Here is a 22,293-nt window from a genome sequence, read left to right on the forward strand (position 1 = left end):
GGGACCAAACACCGTCTGACATCCAGTCCAAGTCCCGAGGATCAATGAAGAAGTGTTGGCTGTGGTGCTTCTGCTCAGTCAGCCACTAACTTTCCTTCTGTCGGTTTCCTGCACCCAGTGATCGTCGCCATGTGTGCACACTGTGGCCCCGCGTTTGATGATGATTTTCCCGTAGATGGGATGATTAATGCGCCCGCTCCAAGATGCTGAGTGAGATTGATGCCGCCCGCTCTCCCCTCCGCGCCTAATCTTTCATCCTTACAGTAAATATGACACAATGTCCGCATGCGGGCGAAGAAACAGCCTTATTACAAACAGCTTGCGAGCCCTCGTCCCTTTTAATGATTACATCCAAAGGCACCCTCGCAGCCAAACGGCTGTTTCCCTTAATGAAATTAGCCGACAGCACTATCTGCCTCCTCTGCGAGCGAGGCGAGGAGTTTCCACGGGGGTCACTCGGCTAAGTAACCCTCATTAAGCAACTTTAATGTAAATGAGATGCAAATCTGGCTAAAACGGAACACTGGTTAATTTGGCCTCCTGACATTGCAAACAGTCACGGGGGGGGGGGGGGGGGGGGGGGCGGGGATCCAATGCAAATGACATGCAAATGACAACCGACGGTCTTGGTCTCTATTGGCTGCTGGGCAGGAGCCGACGAGTTGGGGTCCGGTCTTTCTCTATGCAAATACTTGGCGTAGCCGAGTGGAACTAAAAGTAAGTAAATACCCACTGGAGAGGAAAGGACGAGGTTCACGACAGGTCAGGAGGCTGTCTTCACAACAGCTGAAGCATTATACACCCACAAAAAGAGAGGAAAAATACAGACCTCAGACCACCAAAGCCAGGGCCAAGCTGTGTGTGTGTGTGTGTGTGTGAGAGAGATCCAGCCAACTCCTACATCATATATTCACTTCTGACACCGAGGCCCCGGGTAGCCCAAATATAAATACGGCGATCCGGTCGGAGTCGTATTAACACCTGACAGAGGGTGCGTCCGAGGCCAAAGCCTCCTGTGAAGAGGTCAAACCTTTGCTCACACAAGCCCCTGAAGACCACGCGACAGAGGAAAATCACTTCACACTCTAAAGCCCGGTGCGTGCGACATGTGTCAGGTCTTCTTCTGTGTGAATTCGGAGGACACGACCAGGTCTTTCAGTCATCCGAAGCTCGGTCGATTGTATCGGTGCGGCTATGGGAGGGGACTTCGAGTGACATTACAGTTAATCCAACGTTAACTCCTTTGAGGAGGCGGCGAGGTCTCAGCCTTCAACCCTCCGAAGCTGAAGAATGATGTCACATGGAAGTTACCTGAGATAACTTGTGCTGAGCTGAGCAGTGTTGATGTGGTGTGTACTAAAAAGGAACAATCCACAAGCACCGAGACCTCAATTATCTCCAGCGTGCCAGATGGCGAGAAAGATTAATTACTTTGACAGAAGAAAGAAAAACGTGAAAGATTCTTTTTATCGTTCTTTCTGAACAGAGTATTTTGTATTTGTCGACTGGTTGCTCGTTTGTTGAACCCTCCTGTTGAGAATGAACTGCTCCACAAGAGAGAAATGGTTTGCAGAGAGGTATGAGACTGAATGGACTTATTGTTCTTCATTAAAAAGGTGTACAATCCTAACAACAAAACACCAAGGACGGTGTAAACAACCTGATGCAGGGGACAAAGAACAGAGACAAGCTTGAGCCATTGGGACCGACGATTACAAAAGTGGTCATTAGCTCACCAGCTGCAGGAGTTCACCAGCTAACCCCGCGAGTAGTTAATACATCCCCGAGCCTTTATCTCCGTCTGTTCGGTAAGGACGCTACTTTGTGGTGAGGAAACGCATTTGGCGGGAAAACGAGGTGCGAGAGCAAAGACGGTGCCGCGCAACAATGGACGCCGCACGGCAGGATGGAGGGGTCTGACGTCATCTGAAATCCACACCTACACGTACGCATTCAATCCTCCAATTTAGAGACACCCGACCGCACGCGAGTATAGACTGCTAATGTGTGCATGACAAAAAAATATGTTTGTTTTAGAGAATGTAATGAATATTCTCCTCATTAATGACACATTATTTCACCCACCCCACAACCCATCTGCTAGTAATCAGAAGAGGTCATTCCTATGGCCAGTAAACCTGCTGAGACATGTCTTTGTGGAGGACAAGGCAATGTCACAGATTTTTGGGGTTTTTTTTGTGTAGATGGCAGCATTGCTCAATCTTTTCTCTGGAGAAAGGCCAAGAACTGCAGATGCAACTGACTGATGATGGACCGGCAGCAGAGTCACTAGAGTGCTGCAGGGATGCCGCATTTCTTTGGAGGCTAACCAGGAAGTCAGCGCCGCACTGGACCCCTCGACTAAAAGCAAACGGGGGGGGGGGGGGGGGGGTTTCATTCAATTACTGCAGAAAATAAACTTCACTAATGAGCAGTTTTTATGATATTCTAAGCGTGAATACAATCACCAAAAGGTAGAAAGATGTTTTACACCACCACAAAGCTAAAGGCGGAGCAGTGATGGTGCTCTGGAGTCTCATGTAGCCACTTGTTAGCAACCGCATACAGACAAGAGTATTTGGCGACGTATCTTATGTTACAGAACGAATCGCTAAGCTTGCGTTGAACACAGACCTTGTTTTAGGCAACTAACTGAAACCTTCCAGACGAGGGAAGCAGAAGTAGAACAATGCCGACTCATGTCCACGTTTCAGGACGCATTCCTGCAGCGCTCTATTGGAAGCATAATAAAGTGACTGCACGTACTTAAAAAAAAAAAAGTCTGGAACTGAATGTAAGTGAGGAAGCTGCTCTTCTTCATCCCAGCCCATTGGTGCTGTTCACTGGAACATCTGTCTGGACAGAGGTTGGGTCACTAGAAGCCTCTACAGACAGGTCGAGGTGTGTCCGCCGTGGTCCATCTGTTGATCTCCCCCAAAATATCCGGAGGCCCTTTTTTTTTTTCCAGCCGGGCTGCACAGCGTAACGAGCGCACCCGTCTCTCCGGGTACGCTCCGCACGCTGCGAGCTTTGGGTGATGAATCAAAACTGCTCCTGTCCTGCTCTCTCACTACTCATTTCATTCATAAACCCAAAATATCGCTGAAGGCAGCCGATTGGCTGGGAGTGTGCCACGCAAAAAGACGGCGTGCTCTCGGTGGCCAATGAGAGGAGAGTAGTACTCTCTCTCTCTCTCTCGTGCTTCCGTGCTCACTCTTTAACCCTCTCTTATTTTTGTTCTCCCTCTCTGTCTCGGTACATTACAGCAGTCAAAACAACAGCCTGATTGAAGAGAGCGCAGCACAGAAACAAGTGCTGTATTTTTAGGGAGAGGGGACAGCTGGACTAGACTATCACTACACTTTCGGGGTGGATTGCACTTGCTCCAAGTCGCTCCTAACCCCCCCCCCCCCCCCCCAGGGGCAGAGTCCTAAGTGGAGACTTAGTCCCGTCCCGCCCTTAAAGACCAGCCATCTGTGTATTTTGTAAACTTCCTCCCGTTTGCTCGTAGGTGACAGGGAAAGGCACTCTAAAAATGAAACCGTATTGAGCGATTGATTGGCTGATTGACAGCCGTATTGATTGATCTTTAACCCTCCTGAGACGGGAGCGGGCTGACGTCAGGCCTAATTCACTGTTGACCCAATTCAATATTCACTTTGGGTGTTTCTTTTTTTTTCCAAGTGCAAGTCTTTGAGGCACAGAAAAACAACAGAAACACACATGCATCAATAGGAGCAGTGATCCAGCGACTCTCCGTGAACTCGGAGGGGGAGCGTGCCGCCGTTTGAGGGGAACCGGGTTGAATGGGTTCTTCGTCGGGCTCCGAGGTGCAACACTGCCACCTATGGCCGGTATGGACGGCTGCAGGCTCCACCGACACATTACATCATCATGTTGAGGGCACTGATGTGTTTTTCTGAAAGACGCTGTGGCTCAGACAAAGAGAAGCCGGGACGGAGAGAGTTTTATGCTACACGGGAAAGATTTACAGCGAATAATTAACAGACGTATATGTGGATGAATACAGGAAGAAGAGTTTTAAATTACACATCTGACAAATATGCCACATCTACACGAGTTAAACAAATGATTTGATCAATCATCAACTGGCACTAAACGCCATCTGGGCTGATGACTACACTCACACTTCTCATCTTTACTACAGAGTCTCATACATTTAAATCTAACTTCCTCTAATGATGAGACAAATACTGTGTTCAGCACATTTTCAAAACTATCCTAGATACACTAACCTGTCCATCAAAGGCCTAAATGAACAGAATCATGTCAGAACCAATGATGTCACTCAAACCTGTTCTCCAGTTTTCTAAATATTTTCTGTATTGCTGCTTAATAAACGACACAATTTCTTAATGCACCTCCAAGATGTTGCCTTCAGTGTGTGGAGCTGATCTTCTGTTTCAACACGTATCTCAGCAGCAGTAACACCTGAAAAGGTTCAGACTACAGAGAGGACACAAACGGTCACAGCTGTCGGTCCTGCGGCCGCCTAAAGAGCTCAAGAGGGCACGAATTTCTACATTTCTGTCATCATGCTTTAGACACGGGAGCCAAACTGACTACCGCTGAGTTTTAAGTCATGTCCACTTGGTGCCAGATGCACAACAGTGAATTCCCAGAAGGAGATGGGCAACACTTTCGTCTCAAAACATCCCAACTGTGTGACGGCTGCCTCCTAGTGGCTGCTTATGTGTTGCAACAGAGCAGCTAGACGTCACTGTGGAGACGTAACGTCTGAGGAACATGTTGAAAAAGTGCTCCGACAGCTGGAACATCGAGTCAAGTCAAACGCGTTGGATACACTGATGTAGCAGCTGTTCTGTAACATCTGTATCCATTTGGAAGGTTGTTCCTAAGAAAACAGATCTGATATGGTATTTGATATTTACTTGAGACCATAAATAAAACGTGTATAATGTGCCACCAATATAATCAAAAACTAAATTAATGCCGACCCAACATTTCATTGAACTGGAGCTCACTGAATACTGTCTGGAGTTAACGTAATGACTTGTAACATCGTTTTTTTGACAGCCAATGAATGAGACTGAAATAAGTCGATCCGTCACAAAAAAGAAATGATATTGTAGGATACATTGATTTTTATTATTTATCGATACATTTGACTGTTCAGTGTAGAAGTAAAAACTATTTCACAAGAAAAGAAACATTTGCTATATTTAGGGAAATCTGTTTTTTTTTTTTCTTTCCTCATGATTTAAACAGGAGATTTGAGCAAATCTAGATAAAATATTACCAAAGACATTCAGATTATGTTCACATATCACTACGATACAACGCTGGTCTGAAGAGTAGAGTGACGAACACAAAGGGATCTGTGTTTTAAAGAGATGAAGAAAAAGACCTCGTGTTTCAGTGACGGTAGCACGGTGTTTAAACGCTACATTATTAAGAGATAAAATCTAAATTTAAAGCATATCTATGATTGAAGGATTGTCTCTACGCCACTCGGAACACGGCGGCTAGAAGCTAAAGATGCTAACAGAAGCAAGCGTGAACACGGAGGGGAATCAGAGCGGCTGTTACGGCGGCTCTATCGGCGCAAACCTGGACTCTTGAAATCACTCAATCTTTGCACTCATTCTGCACGAGTTTCCAGTTTGATGGCAATCACCTTTTCACATTTCCACGTCTTTAATAACACGCTTCTGCCCAAATTGACACTCGGAGCTGTGCTCTCCTGGTTCCCGAGTGCCACACTTGAAATGTCTCTGCAATCAAGGCCGAGGCTTTCATGTGAAAAGGCTCAGAGGTTCTGAGGCCTCCATGTTCAACGGGACACTTTCTACCGCTTCATGCAGCCTGATCTTGAGAGCTGCAGGATGTTCCTCTTCAGACCAACAAGTATTGTTACAATCGAGACACACCGCTCCTAACGACAGAGGAATTTAAAAACTGTTTAAAATCTAACTTCTCTGTGAATCGACAAAGTTGCACCTGTGGTAAAAGCTACCGGAGAGCCCTGAGGAAGCTGTGCAGCCCCGACTGGAGACGACACGGACTTTAATGAATGGATCGATATCAGCCGTGTCCCATCCACATTAAACCTTAGGATGACAATGTTAGTGTCGCGTTGACTTTATACAATGTGGTGTAATGGCACAAAGTCACTTTTTAGTGCTACAGCAAACCCTCACTTCATGTTACTTTGCATAAATACGAGTCCAGGGAGTGAGACTGTATATTTGCAAAATGGAATAGAATCAGTCCTCCGTATCAGCAGACACCCGGACGTACGGTGCTTTATTGGCATCAGGGGAATGAAGGTTGGATGGTGGATCCCTTGTAGCGGCGTCAAGACCAGACATGTGGGTTCTTGTGTATCTTCAATGCTTTTTAATAAACACTTCTTGACACTAAACGGGCGTCTGAATCACCAGGCTTTGTTGTGAAGGCTCCTATGTGATCACAATACAAAACGTTCCCGGGACACGCTCAAGGATAAGTCCTGCATTGAGACCGCCGCGCTCATAAACCCGGAGAAGGACACTTGAGGACACCCAACAACGCAACAGATTAAAGCTCTGAAATGGTGTTTTCTTTATAACAGCATGCGTGTCAGTCCAGGAGGAAGCCGTGAAAAGATCTCAATCCTCCACATACCTGAGCATCAGTACATCCCAGTCACATTGTCCAGGACAGGCAAAAGTAAACGTAAAAACACCAGCACTTTGTTCTTGTACCGTGTCCCCTTGATATCCTGCTTGTGAGAAAGTGGCAACCGCCTACGAAATTATGGAATCCCCAAAAGCAGCTGTTGAGCGATGGGGCATATCTAGGGGAAAGCGGTCCAGGTCAAAAGAAGAGAAGAGGTCAGTGATGCCCTCGTCCTCAGTCAGGCTCACGAGGTACTCCTCCCCACCAACAGAGAGCGCTAGAGGGGGAGTGAGGTTGACAAAGCTCTGCTGATCTCCAGGGGGGGATTGGAGGGAGGTGTGCATGGGGGAGACGGGCGATGTGAGGTGTTGTGTCGGCTCGGACGGCGGGCTGGAGATAATATCGACTCCAGAGGTACGGATCGCGTTGTCTGGAAAGATAATGGGAGTTTGGATAGGGAGACAAAAGGTGAGCGGTGGAAGTAAATACAGTGTCTTATAAAAAGCTTCCTGTGTGGGGAAAGGCCCCCATGGGTATCTGCCTCCCGCTCTTGTGGCCGTGGGGTGTTTAAGTGGAAGACTCACCTTTGGAAGACACCTGGACGAAGGAGGAGTAAGGCACGAGGGGGGCGGCGTTGTTCCCGTTGGCCGAGGAGTTTAAGTGGCTTCCGTTGGCTACAGAGCCGTCCGTGGCTTCCATCGGCACGGGGTGGTCGGAGCAGAGGAACGCCTCGATGGGCCCCTGGGTGCTGCTGAGGTGGACCTGGAGGCTCTGAGCAGAGCGGGAGGAGACGGAGTGCTTTCATTAAAACGCTCTCCGAACACGAGCCGGGAGAAGACGCTCGCAGTGAACGGCGTCTTGGGAGGATGCGGCAAGAGCGTACTTTCATTCAAGCCGACGCTGCATCAGTAGAAACAACACAAAGCAATTAAGCACGCTGTAATGTTTGACCGGGGATGCAAGTCAAAACATCGAGGCTACGTCCACGCTGCTATGTTTTAGTTTCTGAAACGCGTAGCGTCCACAGTAATCTGCCGTTTTAAGAACCCCTTAAAAAGGAGATTTAAGTGTGGACAGGCACAAACAGAGCGCTTTGAAAACACTGACCCAGACGCCCACGCTCGCTTCTTGATTTGGTCTTCGAGTGCGGATTGAGCTCCAGTTTCATTGCAACAAAAATACAACAGATGTGATTGAGTGATTATGTTGAAACACATACCTCTTCTGGGTGCGGCACCTCCAGTTTTGTCTCTGCAGGCGCTTTGATCACAATCACAGTCTGTTCTTTCAGGCTGGGAATCCGTTGGACATCCTCGTAAGTCAAATAGGCAAACGTGATCCTCGGGGTTAAGGGATATAAATCAACCTGGATGGGTTTGTGTACAGGACACACTCAATGAATCAACCCAAAAATCTCATCATAAGCAACACACTGGCGGTGGGTAGAAGCCACCGATGCCTCCTGAATCTAAAGCACTGTTGCTCTGGATTATCTCTTGGACGCGTCACCAATGACTCTTTTCACACAATGCTTCGGGGCCACAACCTAAATCTGGGTCACAACAACAGTACAAAACGAAGCCGGAGTTACAAATCAAAAAAGGATATCTCAGAGTGTTCTGGTTCTCGCACAGCTGGTGAACTTGCTTGGTGCAGCTTTGGATCAACTCGTCCAGCCTCCTCTCCTCCTCGACGAGGGCCTTCAGCTCCTGATCCATGTGCACGTTCACTTCACCGCCCCTGTGCACGCACACGGGATCAAAACATCAACAAACACCACTAAAGACATCCAACTGTAATGGTCATGAGGCATTTAAGAAGACGACAATAACACTATCTGTACGTAGTATAATCTGTCAGTCTTCAAAATATTGAATCATTGTGACAGTCGGTCACACAACGCTTGTATGCATTACACTACCACGCGTGCTTACAACCACTCGACAAAGTTCTTGGACTTCTTCTTGATGAGCTGGATCCCCTCCAGGACGTTGGTGACGTCGTAGACACGTCTCTTGGGGGCGTTGAGCTCCTGGGCGGCGAGGTTCAGGTCCAGCACCCCGTCAGCGGAGCGACTCAGCATCGCCGCAAACCTCTGCGTCAAGAGCCCGAGCGACGTGTCGCAGCGAGACTTCTCGAACAGGGACTTGCGCACTCTGGGATTGGGGGCGGAAGCTGGAAAAGAAAACACAGGTGACTGGTGAGAACTTGTGATGAATCCTTTTAAGATTCTTTACTTCATCATTTATCTGTTCTGTCATATTGTAGTGTGCTTATTCTTATTATACTTCCTCTAACATTTGCCATTCTTCTGTTGCCACCAAGCGAAACAAGAAGTGTGTTGCGCCTCGATTTCAAAGATTCAATGTCATTAGACACCGTTTGGGCATCATGAATTCCATCATTTTACTTTAAACCGAATACTCCGAGCGAGCGTATGGAGGCTGTTCTATTTAGATCCAGTGTTTGGTGAAAGCGACATTGAGCAGCCAGGAGTTGGTTGGACAGACTTTAGGAAAAGTTAGCCATTTAGCTTGGTCACCATGTTGGAGAGCATGTGTGAGACACCAGCAAACGTTGCCAAACACAACGGCACTGCAAGTTTCCACCACTAACTAGACTACGACTGAACAAAACATATGAACTGGTGGTCGTGGTTTGACACAGAAGGTATAACTGTAGAAGGCTGGTATCTACCACCTCGGTTGCCAGTCACTGGAACATTGTGCTACGGTGATTTGTAAGGTTTTTTTTAAATTGCCAAAGTCTCACCCGCTCCTCCTGTGTGGGACAGAGAGGCCATCTGCTTTTTGGAGGTCCAGCCACCATCATGGAGGTCCTGGGGGTCACCGGCTTCCAGCTCCAGCCTTCTCTTTGCCTGAGCAAAATAAAACATTGTGTGTTACAAATATCATGCATTATAAAACTTTTAATTGCCAATTATCTCATTGCATCAAGTTGTCACAGGGCTGCCATTTTGGGCGATAATGCATTATAAACTTGTCATGAACCCACTGCATTAACTTGTGACTCAATCTGCATGTAGTTGGAAGCAATGACTGCGGCAATGCATTAAATATTATGCTCATGTGGAGGAGTTTATTCCCTTGCTAACAAGGATTGTCATTACCTGGGGGCTAGCCTCCCTCACCAGTGTTTTTAGCTAGTTGGAACAACATCTCCCCATCCCCCTCCCACGGCCTACCAGTAACGTGAGTTTGCGTCCAGCATTAATGAACACAGAGCGGTTTTTACAGTTAAACCTGCTTACCACTGTACTCCCACAGAATACTCGGTTGTTAAAGTGCGCTGTCAGCGTGTGCGGCACTCAAAGAACAAAAGTGTGCAAAAGTATGCTCCGACAAGGCGCGGTGTGATGCCTCAGCTCCAAAGGTAAAAAAAACGAGCGTAAAGTTACCGGAAATACATTAATGTAGCTAGAGCTTCACAGATTAACCTTCAAAATAAAAGCACGCAACTACCACGCGACATAGTTATACTTTTTCACACAACCATAAAACGAATGCGGGACATATATTGTATGAAAAGCAAAGGCATCGGCATACATGCAACGTTACAACAGGCTTTCCCTGATAAACTTCCAAGGAACGTTCGCATGGTTCTTTTATTTTGAGGAGCCAAACCGTTTCCCCCTGTCATTTAGAACTGTATTTTACATTTAAGTAGCTATATAGGTTATATGATCTCTGTTTTAGGTCAGTAAGCAGTGTATCCCTCCACATTTACTGAGTGACAATTTTTAATTTGCCTTTATTCTGAAGACAGATTCAGCACTTCCGTTAACAACGACAGTGCTCTCCGTGTACTTCACGAATGCTAAGTAAAGTTGTACTTCGAGTTACAAATGGTGCTGATGTCGCAGAGAAAATACACTGTGACCCGGTGTCTAATATGACTAACCACACGAGCAGCTAGAGATATGTTGCAAAGCGTAAAACATCATTAGAAATATTTAAATCTACCAAGAGAAAGAAGCTCGGAAAGGTTACACAATAAACACGTCCACGCGTGCGGCTACGGCTAACGTTACGCGTTTTTTACGTTACCTTAACGTAAACCGTTAGAACCCAGATGAAAATGGGTGATGTGTTAACGTTAACATGGACAATGTGGTATGAGAAGTCGATTCTACTCAGCAAGCAACTTAGCATTTTTGCATATTTATGTTAACTTTTCCATCCAATCGACCCAGCATTTGGGTCGATTTTACTGCCGACGTAACATTTGGATAATCCGATTTTACTGCCGACGTAACATTTGGATAATCCGATTTTACGGTACCGGTACCTGAACTCCTCCGTGCTGTAACGTCTGTCCCGGGCCCGGGGAGGATTATGTATGTAATATATATATCGCTCCGTATCCATCTCTGTCTTGAGAAAAGTACCTCCACCAATAAATATTATAATCACGGTGACAGCCAGCACGAGATATTCTTCGCGCGAAACTGCCGAGTGCCCGCGACCGTTTTCAAACCAAATTTGCATGTGAACCACTATTGGCTGTCACCCTGTGTACGCAGTGACGTATACGTCTGACGCAGCTGTGGTCGACCAATGGCTGCAAAGCTCCGCGACAAAGCGGATTACTGTTATTTTAAAACAATCACGTAAGTAATAGCCTTACTTTATGTGCTACATTGATGTTTTTATGATTGAGATGTCATGTTGCATTTAATTAAGTTTCTTCTTGAAATAATGACAGCAAAGTACAATAAAACTGCAGATATATAAACTTCATATTGTTTAAACACATCTTGGTGAGGGACAAGTACCAAAAGTCAAAGATCCAGTTGCAAAAGGTCTGTCACTATAAAATAACTGATATACAATAACTGGACCCTATTTACAATTTAGGACAAAGCAGTGAAATTGTGTACAGGTTTATATATACTTTCTTCAAAACATAAAAAAAGATCACTTCCCAAATATACATTTCTAACAGAATTGGCACTCTTACAAATGACTTGTTCTTCAAACTGTTAACTAGTAAATATATTTCTTGACAAATGACATGCTTCAGGTGATGCATTTCACAATTTAGAATTAAATCTTATTTGGGAATAAAAATAATTAACACATTTCTCTTGATATTGAATACAAACAAATCTTCTCAAAGATCATCTCCACGAGTATTGAGCCTGCAACATACCGAGTGACGACGTTTACGCCTCACTAGTGTGCCAGATAACAAGGACCAGACAAGTGGTGTGTACGACACTCAAACTAAATGTTTTCAGCGTTAATAAACAAACGGTTTCAGTCATCATCGTCAAACTTGATCTTCTTCCCCTGGAAGGCCAGGATTTGTCCATGATGCTCCTTCCTTTTCTTACTGGCCTCCCACGATGGATGCAGTGCCTGCTGTGGTTCCTGATGGGTAAAGACACCTCCGCCTCCACCCCTGCCTCGCCCTCGCCCCCTCCCTCTGCCCACAGAGGGAAAGGACTCGGGCTTGCTGTACTTGGACCCTGGATGTCTCTCTGCTCCTCTCTCCTGCCTTTGGAACTTGGGCTGTTTACTGAAATCTCGATCTAGACCACGCCCCCCCTGTGGTTTCCCTTGGCCCCTAAATCTATCCCCACCTCTCCCTCTGCCCCCGCCCAGCTTAGACGAAGAGAGGGTAGAACAAAAGACAGACTGAAGAGAGGTCCCTTTAGAACTCAGCCTGGACTCGAGCTCATCCAGTTCCCTCTGGACCCGGTCTGAACCGTTCCCTTCACGCCGCTCATCGGCCTTGTCCCCTTCTACACTTTCCTGCTTATTCTTCTTCTTCTTGAATTTGCTCACTTTTCCCACAAAGAAGCCGTCGTCGCTCTCCTCGGACTGGGAGGACTGCTTGTGGAAACGTTCCTCTGTGCTGTCATCAAAGTACTCTTTCTCTTCATCATCTGATGCCTCTAGATCACTCTCTTCCTCATCCTCCTTTTTCTGGAGCACTTCAGGTGCAAACTGAGGATCGGGTTTCTTTTCTGAATGTTTCGATTGAGGTGTATTTTTCAAAACGTCCTTTCCTTCACTGCCTTTTACTGATGCTAATATTACATTCTTAGCCTCTGGTAGCTCTTTCCTTTGACCATCCGCAATATCAGCTGAAGGACTTGCTTTCACGGTTTCCTTTTCAGGTTCGGCAACAGTTGCAGCTTGAGTGTCTTTAGGAATATCATCTCCTTCCTCTTTATCTAGGATTTCCTTTTGCTCCACTATAATGTCCTCTTTTTTCTCGCTCTTTCGCTCTGCTGACTGTGTAGTCACATTCCCACCTTTATTTTGCACCTTTTCCTTCCCTCCATGCTTTCCACCCTTCAGCCGCTCCTCTTTGAAGGCTTTCACGGCAGCTTTGATCTCCTCGATCTTCTTGTTGAACTGAGGGTGAGTGGCGATGCGCGCTGTGGCCCGGTCGGAGATGGTAGACTTGGGGTCTTTGCACACCTGGTCGAAGTGTAGATCCTTCTGCAAGGCTGTCTTTGTCACCTGGAAACAGGGGGGAGACAATCCAATTAGACACGTGTCAACATTTCTACCAGTAATGGATGAACAGAAGGTATTAAGATGCCTACCAGGTCTGGTGAGAGGGTCTTCATGGCGTGGATCTCCTCCAGCAGTCTGGCAGCTCTTCTCTGATTCCTCTCAATCTCCATCTCTTTGCCCTTCTTCTTCTTCAGCGCAGCGATCTGCCGCATCAACCTTCTGCTGGCCAAAGCCCTCACCCTCTTCACCTCCTTCCTCATCCTCACCACCTCGTTGTTGAGGTTCAGAACCTCGTCCTTCTTTCTCTCTTTGGGTTTTTTTTTGTGCAATGGAATTCTTTTTTTTTTTTTTTTTGCAGCCTGTGGGATAGCTTTGACTTCCTGTTCATCCCCACCTTTCGGTTCTTCATCATCTCCCTCCTTCTCTCCTTCCTCATCTGCAGCATCATCTTTTCCTCCTAAATCTTCTGCTTCTTCCTCCTCAATCTCTTCCTGCTGCCTCTCTTTTTCCTCAGCCGGTGGTATCATTTCCTCTACCATGTCCATGGTGAATAAGATCTGTTGAAACATTAGCCATCTTCAGAATCAGACTCAGCTTTAATTTGGTTCCGGTTTCCACTCCGCTCTCAATGTACATACACTATTTTACAATAAACAAGAAAAAAAATATAAAGAATCTTAGATGATAACTTGTCAACGGCAACAACCAAAACGTTATTTAATAAAATGGTGAAATAGGTAATGCCGCGTTAAAACTACCCATAACACACTCGCATTAAAACACTGTTTTATCGAGAAATTATATTAAATTGTCTCATGTGACGTCGCAGGCTGAATAAACTTGAGACTTTGAAACATCTCTGCTGAGGGAGAAAAGGCTGCCAAACAAACGTGGTTGAGACCAGCGTGGGTAACTTTTACCAAGTAACGTCGTACGTGCATCGGTTTATTTTACACGGCAGCGGCGTTAACTTAACAACCTGCGGCTCCGTAAACTAAAACAAGATCCCCGTAACCCGATATTATTACACTTACCGTTCAGAAGCGACAGTTAAAGACTTACAATTTAGAGAAACGTATCGACTCGCAGGGTGGCAGCCATGTTTTCCAACGCAATCCGACCGACCGACGTCAGGACGTCACACGCAGCGTGTCGTGAAAGGGGGCGAGGCCTTCAGCGGGACTGTTTTTATTTATTTATTTATTTCATGTGCATAAAACAACAACAATAGTGGATAATTAAAGAGGTGGGAACATTGAGGATGAGCGGGTGACATGACAAGACCCCGGTAACCAATTATTATTGCATTTACCGTTCAGAAGCGACCGTTAAACACGTAAAATTGAGAGAAACGTATCGACTCGCAGGGGGGCAGCCATGTTTTTCGACGCTTTCCGACCGACGACGTAATGACGTTAGTCGCCAGCAAGGGGGGACGCTGCGTGTCGAGAAAGGGGGAGGGGCCTTCAGCGGGACTGTTTTTATTTATTTCTTTGTTTCATGTGCGTAAAACAACAACAATGGTTGGATAATTGAAGAAGTGGGAACATTGAGGATGAGCGGATGACATTTCCAGTTACAGCCACCACCAGACCGATATCACCAGTGAACCAAACAGGGGGAGGATGAAGCGGCGCAATGCGGACTGCAGCAAACTCCGACGGCCGTTAAAACGGAACCGAATCACTGAGGGTATATATAGCAGGTACGAAAAAAAAAGAAGGGGGCTTCTGGGACGTTATTGTGTAACAATGGCGCCTCTCTGCATATGTCAAGACGAGGCTGCGTTTATGTTTTAAACACGCGTTGGTTGTTGCTAACGAGCTAAAAATGAACATGCTCGCTTTTTGTCAGAATTATTATAGGCCTAACCTTATTTGTGTTGTATTTGGTGCTTTTATTTCTCTCTGGCTTGATGGTTAAATTCAAATTCTGGCGTAAAATGAAATTGGGATTTAAATATGAATTGTAACAGATTCCGCTCAATGCAAATCTCTCCATTATTATTTTTTCTGTTTAAAAAAGCGTGAATTTGAGAGAATAATGACGCTCGAGGGTTGCGATGACAGCAGCAATGTCAGGGGGGCGCTCGTTTTGAAGTCCGGGGTGTACGCCGATGGCAGGGCTCTCACCTGTGCTTTGTCCGTCAGCGGTCTAAAATTTGAATACGACAGAGAAACAATGATCCCAAAATTAGTTTTGGGTCAAACTGGAACAAAGCACGTGTAGGAGATGCACTGTCACAGCAGCGTGTATTTACCTCTAGATCTGTGGACGGCAAGCCAGATGAAAGAAACCTCTCTTTGTAGCTATCATATTTGTATCTGCCTCCAAATACAGTATGAACTTGAGGTAACACTGGAGAGGGCCTTGTAAAAACCTGATGCGTGTTATGATGCCGCCTAAATCCTCAGTTTCTTTCTTGTGTCTTTATTTTTGTAACATCCTCTCCCGCAGTACGTTCCTGTACCTGAAGTTCCTGGTCGTGTGGGTGTTAGTTCTGCTGGCCGACTTTGTGCTGGAGTTCAGGTTCGAGTACCTGTGGCCCTTCTGGCTTTTCATTCGAAGTGTCTACGACTCCTTCAGATACCAGGGACTAGTAAGAGCTTTGTTTACACGAACCCCCTTTTCCACTTGATATGAACTTAAATGCTATGAGGTGGTCTGATGATGCACAATAAAGATTAAATGCATCTCCAATGCACGTAGCCTATATGCAACTGAAAAAACATGTACTGTCTTTACATGGTAGTGGTGGATGGGAAACAAGACAATCTTTCAGTCCATTGTGTACACATGGCACTATATTATTACATATGCATGTGTACTGTATTCATGCAGAGTTGTTACGCCATATTTAATTGTCCGTGTCTTCCTCCTACACCTAGGCGTTCTCTGTTTTCTTCGTGTGCGTGGCGTTTACGTCGGACATCATCTGCCTCCTCTTCATCCCCGTCCAATGGCTGTTTTTCGCTGCCAGCACCTACGTCTGGGTCCAGTACGTCTGGCACACAGGTCAGTCCACGTTTCCTGCGTACCCTTCGTGTCTCTGCCGGGCCAAACGGCCGCTTTCATCTCAAAGACTCACGAGAAATCCATAGTTGCCATGTTTCTTTCAGTGCCAGTTTTTTTCTCTTACTTTCCCGCAGAAAGAGGAGTCTGTCTACCGACTGTTTCGCTGTGGATCCTGTTTGTGTACATCGAAGCTGCCATCCGGTTCAAAGATCTGAAGAACTTTCACGTGGACCTGTGTCGACCCTTTGCTGCTCACTGGTAAACGCCATAGGAGAGGCCTTTTGTCCGTGCACTAACAGCAAAGAAAGTCATGATAAAATAGCACATGCTTCAATATTTCATGCCTAAAAATATAAGGACGCTCTTATATTTAAAGGCGACGCTGTGTTTCTCTCCACCTCCCAGTATCGGCTATCCGGTGGTCACCCTGGGCTTCGGCTTTAAGAGCTACGTTAGCTACAAGATGCGACTGAGGAAACAGAAGGAGGTGCAGAAGGAGAATGAGTTCTACATGCAGCTTCTACTGCAGGCTCTACCGCCAGAGCAACAGATGCTGCAGAGACAGGAGAGGGAGGCAGAGGAGGGTGAGACACACACACAACCCTATTACAATGTCAGCAGCTCACTCAGGTGTAGGGGAAACAAAGAGGACAGGTGTTTGCTGTCTACTATCTCATGATGCCGGGGTTGGTCTGCTTTGCAAACAAACACAGAATCAGACCGAGACTTTTCAGGAGGTCTCGGCCCAGATGTTTTGTCCGCGCTAGAATTTTACCGACAGCAGAAACGACTCAAACCGAATGCTCAAATGCCCCAGAGTTCAGAGTCTATGTTGCAGTTAATAGAAAGCAGAAAGTATTCCTGGAAAAGCCTGCTGTTCGGAGATGTTCTCTGTTTTGACTCGCACTCACAAAGACCTTCTTTCAATCTATGTCTGTGGTCATGTTCCCAGATTGCTTTAGAATTTGGATAACTCTGCTTGTATGTGTCTTAACGCTGCCTACGTGTGCTCTCCTCCAGCTGCTTTAGCTAAAGGGATCTCCGAGGTGGAACCCGCCGTTATATCCCAGAACGGAGCACCTCCTGGAAAGAAAAGCACTCCAGTCCCGCTGCCAGAGCTGGAGTACCGGGAAAAAGGGAAGGACAGTACCGCGAAAGAGCGCGAGGGCAAAAAACAGAATGCGGTTGGAATCAATAACAACAGTATTATACACGCACTGGACTCCAAACTGCAGGAGGCGGAGTATATAGAGAACTACGTCGGGGCGAAGAGACTGAATAACGACCTGGCAGGAGAGAACACGCACGCCGACGCCAACACGCACTCGGCCTCTAAAGAGGAAACGGCGGGGGCGGGGAAGAACTACAAAAATGCCGGCGGAGGGGGGGGTAACATTTCCAACTCGTCCCCGCGGAACCACAGTTCTTCAAATGGCAGCGTCCCGCAGGGTTCCTCCACCAGTAAGAATGAGAAGAAGCAGAAGGGGGCGGGGAAAGGGCAGAAGGACCCGGTGGAGAACTGCATCCCCAACAACCAGCTGGGCAAGCCGGACGCTCTCGTACGGTAAGACACACTAATACAATAATGGAGTGATTGTCTCTGTACTGGACTACTTACAGTGATCTCGCGCCTCCTTTCTTTTCTGCTTCTGAAAGGCTGGAGCAGGACGTGAAGCGTCTGAAGGCCGATCTTCAGGCCAACCGGCAGTTGGAGTCGGAGCTGCGGAGTCAGGTCTCCTCTCTGAGCAGCCAGGACCGCAGCCTGCGCTCCGAACTGGGCCAGCTCCGTCAGGACAACGAGCTGCTCCAAAACAAGTGCGTACATGTGCAGTGTACTCGCAGAGTATGCAGTATTGTAAAAACTTGAGCTCTGGGTTCTCTACCCTGTTGGTAGTGCATCCCACCACACAGCAGCTTTCAGGGATGTCGGCTCAGCTGGGATTCACAGTGCGTCACTGCCTCCTGAAAAGCTTCATTACGGACCACGACTCCTCATTTCATCTCAGTGCGTGTGTTTCATCTCATGCTCCAGCCTGGTTGACCACGTTCTCCCTCCACCCTGTAGGCTCCACAGCGCCGTCCAGGCCAAGCAGAAGGACAAGCAGACCATCTCCCAGCTGGAGAAGAGGCTGAAGGCCGAGCAGGAGGCCCGCGCCGTCGCTGAGAAACAGCTGGCTGAGGAGAGGAAGAGGAAGAAGATGGAGGAGGCCACTGCTGCCCGAGCCGTGGCTTTGGCTGCTGCCACCAGGTACTCCAGCCCAGCTCTCTGCCATCAACATGAGCTTCTGCTAATTGGACGGATTGAATCGGCAAATATCGAGACGGGAAATGAAAGCTCGGTTGACTCTTGCACATATTTGCCTGTTTCCATTATTGAATGTGTCGTTTTTCCCTCGTGGCCAACAGAGTGGAGTCGACGGACTCTCTGCGTGGTCGTATCAGAGAGCTGGAGAACGAGTGCAAGAAGCTCAGCATGGACGTGAAGCTCAAGGAGGAGCAGATCCGGGATCTGGAGGGCAAGTGTCAGGTGAGGAGGAGGAGACTCTCTTATCTTTCTCTGAGAACATAAAGCTTCAGCTTAGTGAAGTTCTGCTTCCTTTGTCAGTGAAGAGATTGTACAATACGTGATTCAAATTCTGTGATTGTAATCGTGAATAAGCTCTCATTAACAGGCTGCTGCTCGACTTGAGTCTCTAACAACAACAGCTGGTGATCACTTTACTAAAATGATATGCCGTTTCTAGCTTTGGTAATTGATGTAATTGAATAAATAGACCCCCTGTGCCTTCTGATGCATCAGGCATTCAGCGCAGCTTTGTTTAGAGAGTACGGCACTTTAGTGGCTCATATAAAACAGTGTAAAGTGTAAAACAGGGCTCCAGCCTTTCCCCCTCTGACAGCTGACTTGACAAAATTACTTTTACATCACGAAAATGTCTGTCTTACTTTTATGGCCCTTTTTAGTAACGTTTCAGGAGCCGCTTCTATTACAACGCCGCCGATAGGCAAAGTGCTTTTTCATCTCGTCTTCATCTCATTTCCGATGCTCTTTCTCATTTTCCTCTCCCGCCACGTGCAGGAGCTGCGGAAGTACAAAGAGAACGAGAAGGACACAGAGGTGTTGATGTCGGCGCTGTCGGCCATGCAGGAGAAGACCCAGCACCTGGAGAACAGCCTGAGTGCTGAGACCCGGATCAAGCTGGACCTCTTCTCTGCACTGGGCGACGCCAAGAGGCAGCTGGAGATAGCACAAGGTAGCGAGCGCCACTGTTTAGTAGTCGTTATCATTTTAGATGATGTCCTGACCCTCAGATTATGGAAAGGACCCCACAGAGATAGAAACCCTTTTTCTGTACCTTTCACTTGATAAGATCTGTCTCATTGGGAAATCTTGAGTCACATCCACATTGTTGAAATCATCTAAATATTGAGTCAAGACATTGAAATTCTTGTTTCAAATCAGTAATCAGGAATACTGAATGGAGTTTTATATTGTTGTGATGAAGAAGTTTGATTTTGATTTTAATTTGCTGAAATAACCAAAAAACAAGCATTTCTGTCGTTAATTGTCAAGAAAATGTGCTATAATCATGATAAATATCCATATTGTGATATATAATCATATATACCATGATAGAGGACTATATCCATAATACCCACCCCTTATACCAACATGTAAGAAGGACTCTCTTTGTATGTATGAGTGATCCTCGAGCTGGTCCTCGACGCGGTGATCTGAACGTCTTTGTGTGCCTCGTCCCGTGCAGGTCAGATCCACCAGAGGGAGCAGGAGATCGCCGAGCTGAAGCAGAAGATAGCCGAGGTGATGGCGGTGATGCCCAGCCTGTCCTACTCCTCAGACGGCAGCAACCTGAGCCCCGTGGCCCCGCACTACTCCTCCAAGTTCATGGACAATAGTCCCTCCTCCCTGGACCCCAACGCCTCGGTCTACCAGCCCCTCAAGAAGTGACTCTGACAGCCGCGCGTGTCCTCAGACAGAACTTTGTCTCTTTCTTTACGTTGGCGAAGCGCTCTGCTTTTTGTTTACCAGCCCCTGACAGGTCTTTGCACTCTAATGTACCACATACAGACACCAGCCCCCTCCATACATATGTGTGTTTTTGGTTCTATTATGAGAACTATTCTTTTGAGAGGGTTGTGCACAATCTTGACTTTCTTTTGGAGTTTTGGGATTTAGCCATTAGCCAGCGTGATCTGTTTGAAGGGGGAGAAAGGAACACACGATTCATTAGTCAAAAGTCTCCCGAAGAGCCGCCATGCATCACTTCATGCCCATCCCCCCCCCCCCCCCCCGCCATATGTTCTTCTAAGGTGAACCGACACACAGACGTTTCTACATGATGCTTTGTATTTAGACAGAAGACAGTTTCCTGTGAAGTGAAGCCCAGTTAGAGGTACATGAATGTCAAAACTATTCATGCTTTTGTTTCCCCCGTTCACTGACATCCGTGATCGTTTGTTTTGTAACGTCTCAGTTTTTACGACGTTGTACATTTCTTCTAATAGCTATTGAACGGATAAACGTTTGCTGCGTCCTTCAGATGTTCCAATATGATTCATCCTCTTCACGCTGAAGCCTCCGGGATTATCGGTTAGTCGATGAAGCAAAACCAGAAAAACTCTTATTGCTAGATTTGACCAGGCACTGCCAAAATGTTAACGTTCTCCTGTTGTTCTGCTGCAGACACCTTTCCTCTCCCTCTGGACCAAATTAGAACCCGTTAGGCCACATTGTTCACCGGATTTAATGATGTCGAGGTAACCGGTCGTTACCGTGATTTGCAGATTTTACAGTGCCTTGCCGTTCCTCTTTTTAAGCTGCAGAAACCACATACTTTGCAATCCTGGGATCAAAAAAAGCATCAAAGCTTCAAAGCCGTGTTTCTCTCTCTCGCTCTGATTCATTCATTCAAGACTTCTCTCAGTCTGATCCTTTCAATTCAGTATTCAAAGGCTAAAACCAGTTGATCACGATGTCACGGACTTAAAGGGAAAACAGAACACTGGACATGGTACGTTCATTTCACAGTGACAGAGTCTTGGTGCGCCAAAACGCCAACCAAACTGATTATCTCTCATCGTGCCCTAAGAGTCGGCATTTAGCTGTTTACAACGATGTACATTAACTTACTGAGCAATGTTTTCTTTGTTTGTTTCCGTTCTGAAGTGCCAAGTGTTGATGTTCGGTTGCCCATCCATACTTCGATCGACGTAGCTAGCATAACGAGTGCTGTCGTCATTAGACCATGTTCAGATGGTGTTGTGTTTACAAGGTTCGGGGCTGATCGTGGCCAAGCAGCAGGTGGTCAGTAAACTCCCGTTTTATTTATTTGTTAGAAACCTGTATTGAGTGGCTCCTCCTTGATATTTCCCATCATATTCAGTTGATTTCCTATATTTTCTACCAGGAAGGATTCTGTGAATGTGATGTGTTGGGGGGAAATGAACCATTTTGACCATGTTGTGCTGTCATGTTGCCTACCTGGGGGAAAAGAAAAAAAAAAAAAGTATTATTTGTGGTGGATTGCTCTGGTGTTGTGAATTCAGTTCTGAAGTTGCTTTTATAGGTTTGTGTTGAAGGAAGTTGGGGGGAAAAAAGGAGAAGTGCTTTTGTTTTATCTTTTATTGTTCCGCCATGTTTGTTTTCTTTACTCAAAGTGATGGTGGCTGTGTCACTCTTTTCACTTTGGCCATCACTATTAAAGAAAGTGTTGCTGGTGGCAATGCAAGCTGTTCAGTGTGTGAGTGTGCGCGTCATCATCTGTGTGTCGAGTTTTCCTTCTTACGACTCTTGGCAAGAAGCTGAAATTTTAACCCAAAATCACCACAAATACAAATACCTAACTGCCAAATTTTCTACGTTCACAAATGTAATGCATTCACATGAAGCCAACAAATCCGACATGAAACATTCAGCATAGCTAGATAAATATTGTTGACATCCTCTGTCTGTAAATATGTTGCGCCAGTGTTTAAAATCAGAAAATAAGTGGTTGCCCTGTGGTTTTATGATGCCTTCAGGTGCTCCTTGTAAATACCTATTTCTTAATAGGAAATTCATCGACACGTTACATTCAGTTGCTTTAATGCAGACATCACAACCAAATATACTTTTTTTTAAATA

The 22,293-nt window shown here is 46.4% G+C and overlaps 3 protein-coding genes across 6 annotated transcripts; 1 reads left to right on the forward strand and 2 right to left on the reverse strand.

The window, feature by feature from the left end:
* Positions 1-5,146: 5,146 nt before the first annotated feature.
* On the reverse strand, positions 5,147-11,061 carry e2f3 (E2F transcription factor 3). 2 transcript variants are annotated; one of them, XM_079288696.1, is made up of 7 exons: positions 10,951-11,061; positions 9,415-9,520; positions 8,577-8,817; positions 8,251-8,382; positions 7,862-7,976; positions 7,227-7,413; positions 5,147-7,072 (listed from the first exon to the last, which is right to left on the reverse strand). In XM_079288696.1, the coding sequence occupies exons 2-7, from the start codon at positions 9,443-9,445 to the stop codon at positions 6,771-6,773; spliced, it is 1,008 nt and encodes a 335-aa protein (XP_079144822.1). In that variant the 5' UTR covers positions 9,446-9,520; positions 10,951-11,061; the 3' UTR covers positions 5,147-6,770. The 2 variants fall into 2 exon arrangements, with proteins under 2 accessions (XP_079144822.1, XP_079144821.1); XM_079288695.1 differs by lacking the exon at positions 10,951-11,061 and adding an exon at positions 9,914-10,035.
* A 471-nt stretch (positions 11,062-11,532) lies between these two features.
* Positions 11,533-14,460, reverse strand: srfbp1 (serum response factor binding protein 1). Of its 3 annotated transcripts, none has more exons than XM_079287519.1 (3): positions 14,446-14,460; positions 13,223-13,690; positions 11,533-13,136 (listed from the first exon to the last, which is right to left on the reverse strand). In XM_079287519.1, exons 2-3 carry the CDS (start codon positions 13,676-13,678, stop codon positions 11,922-11,924), a joined length of 1,671 nt encoding a protein of 556 aa, XP_079143645.1. In that variant the 5' UTR covers positions 13,679-13,690; positions 14,446-14,460; the 3' UTR covers positions 11,533-11,921. The 3 variants fall into 3 exon arrangements, with proteins under 3 accessions (XP_079143645.1, XP_079143644.1, XP_079143643.1); XM_079287518.1 differs by lacking the exon at positions 14,446-14,460 and adding an exon at positions 14,196-14,239; XM_079287517.1 differs by lacking the exon at positions 14,446-14,460 and adding an exon at positions 14,168-14,239.
* A 210-nt stretch (positions 14,461-14,670) lies between these two features.
* maco1a (macoilin 1a) lies at positions 14,671-21,881 on the forward strand. The gene is made up of 11 exons (XM_079287990.1): positions 14,671-14,838; positions 15,591-15,732; positions 16,022-16,148; positions 16,283-16,406; positions 16,554-16,732; positions 17,169-17,712; positions 17,805-17,963; positions 18,214-18,396; positions 18,555-18,675; positions 19,228-19,402; positions 19,916-21,881. Exons 1-11 carry the CDS (start codon positions 14,759-14,761, stop codon positions 20,116-20,118), a joined length of 2,037 nt encoding a protein of 678 aa, XP_079144116.1. The 5' UTR covers positions 14,671-14,758; the 3' UTR covers positions 20,119-21,881.
* The last annotated feature ends 412 nt before the right edge of the window (positions 21,882-22,293 follow it).

Source organism: Melanostigma gelatinosum, assembly GCF_949748355.1.
Source record: "Melanostigma gelatinosum genome assembly, chromosome: 17".
Lineage (NCBI taxonomy): Eukaryota > Metazoa > Chordata > Actinopteri > Perciformes > Zoarcidae > Melanostigma > Melanostigma gelatinosum.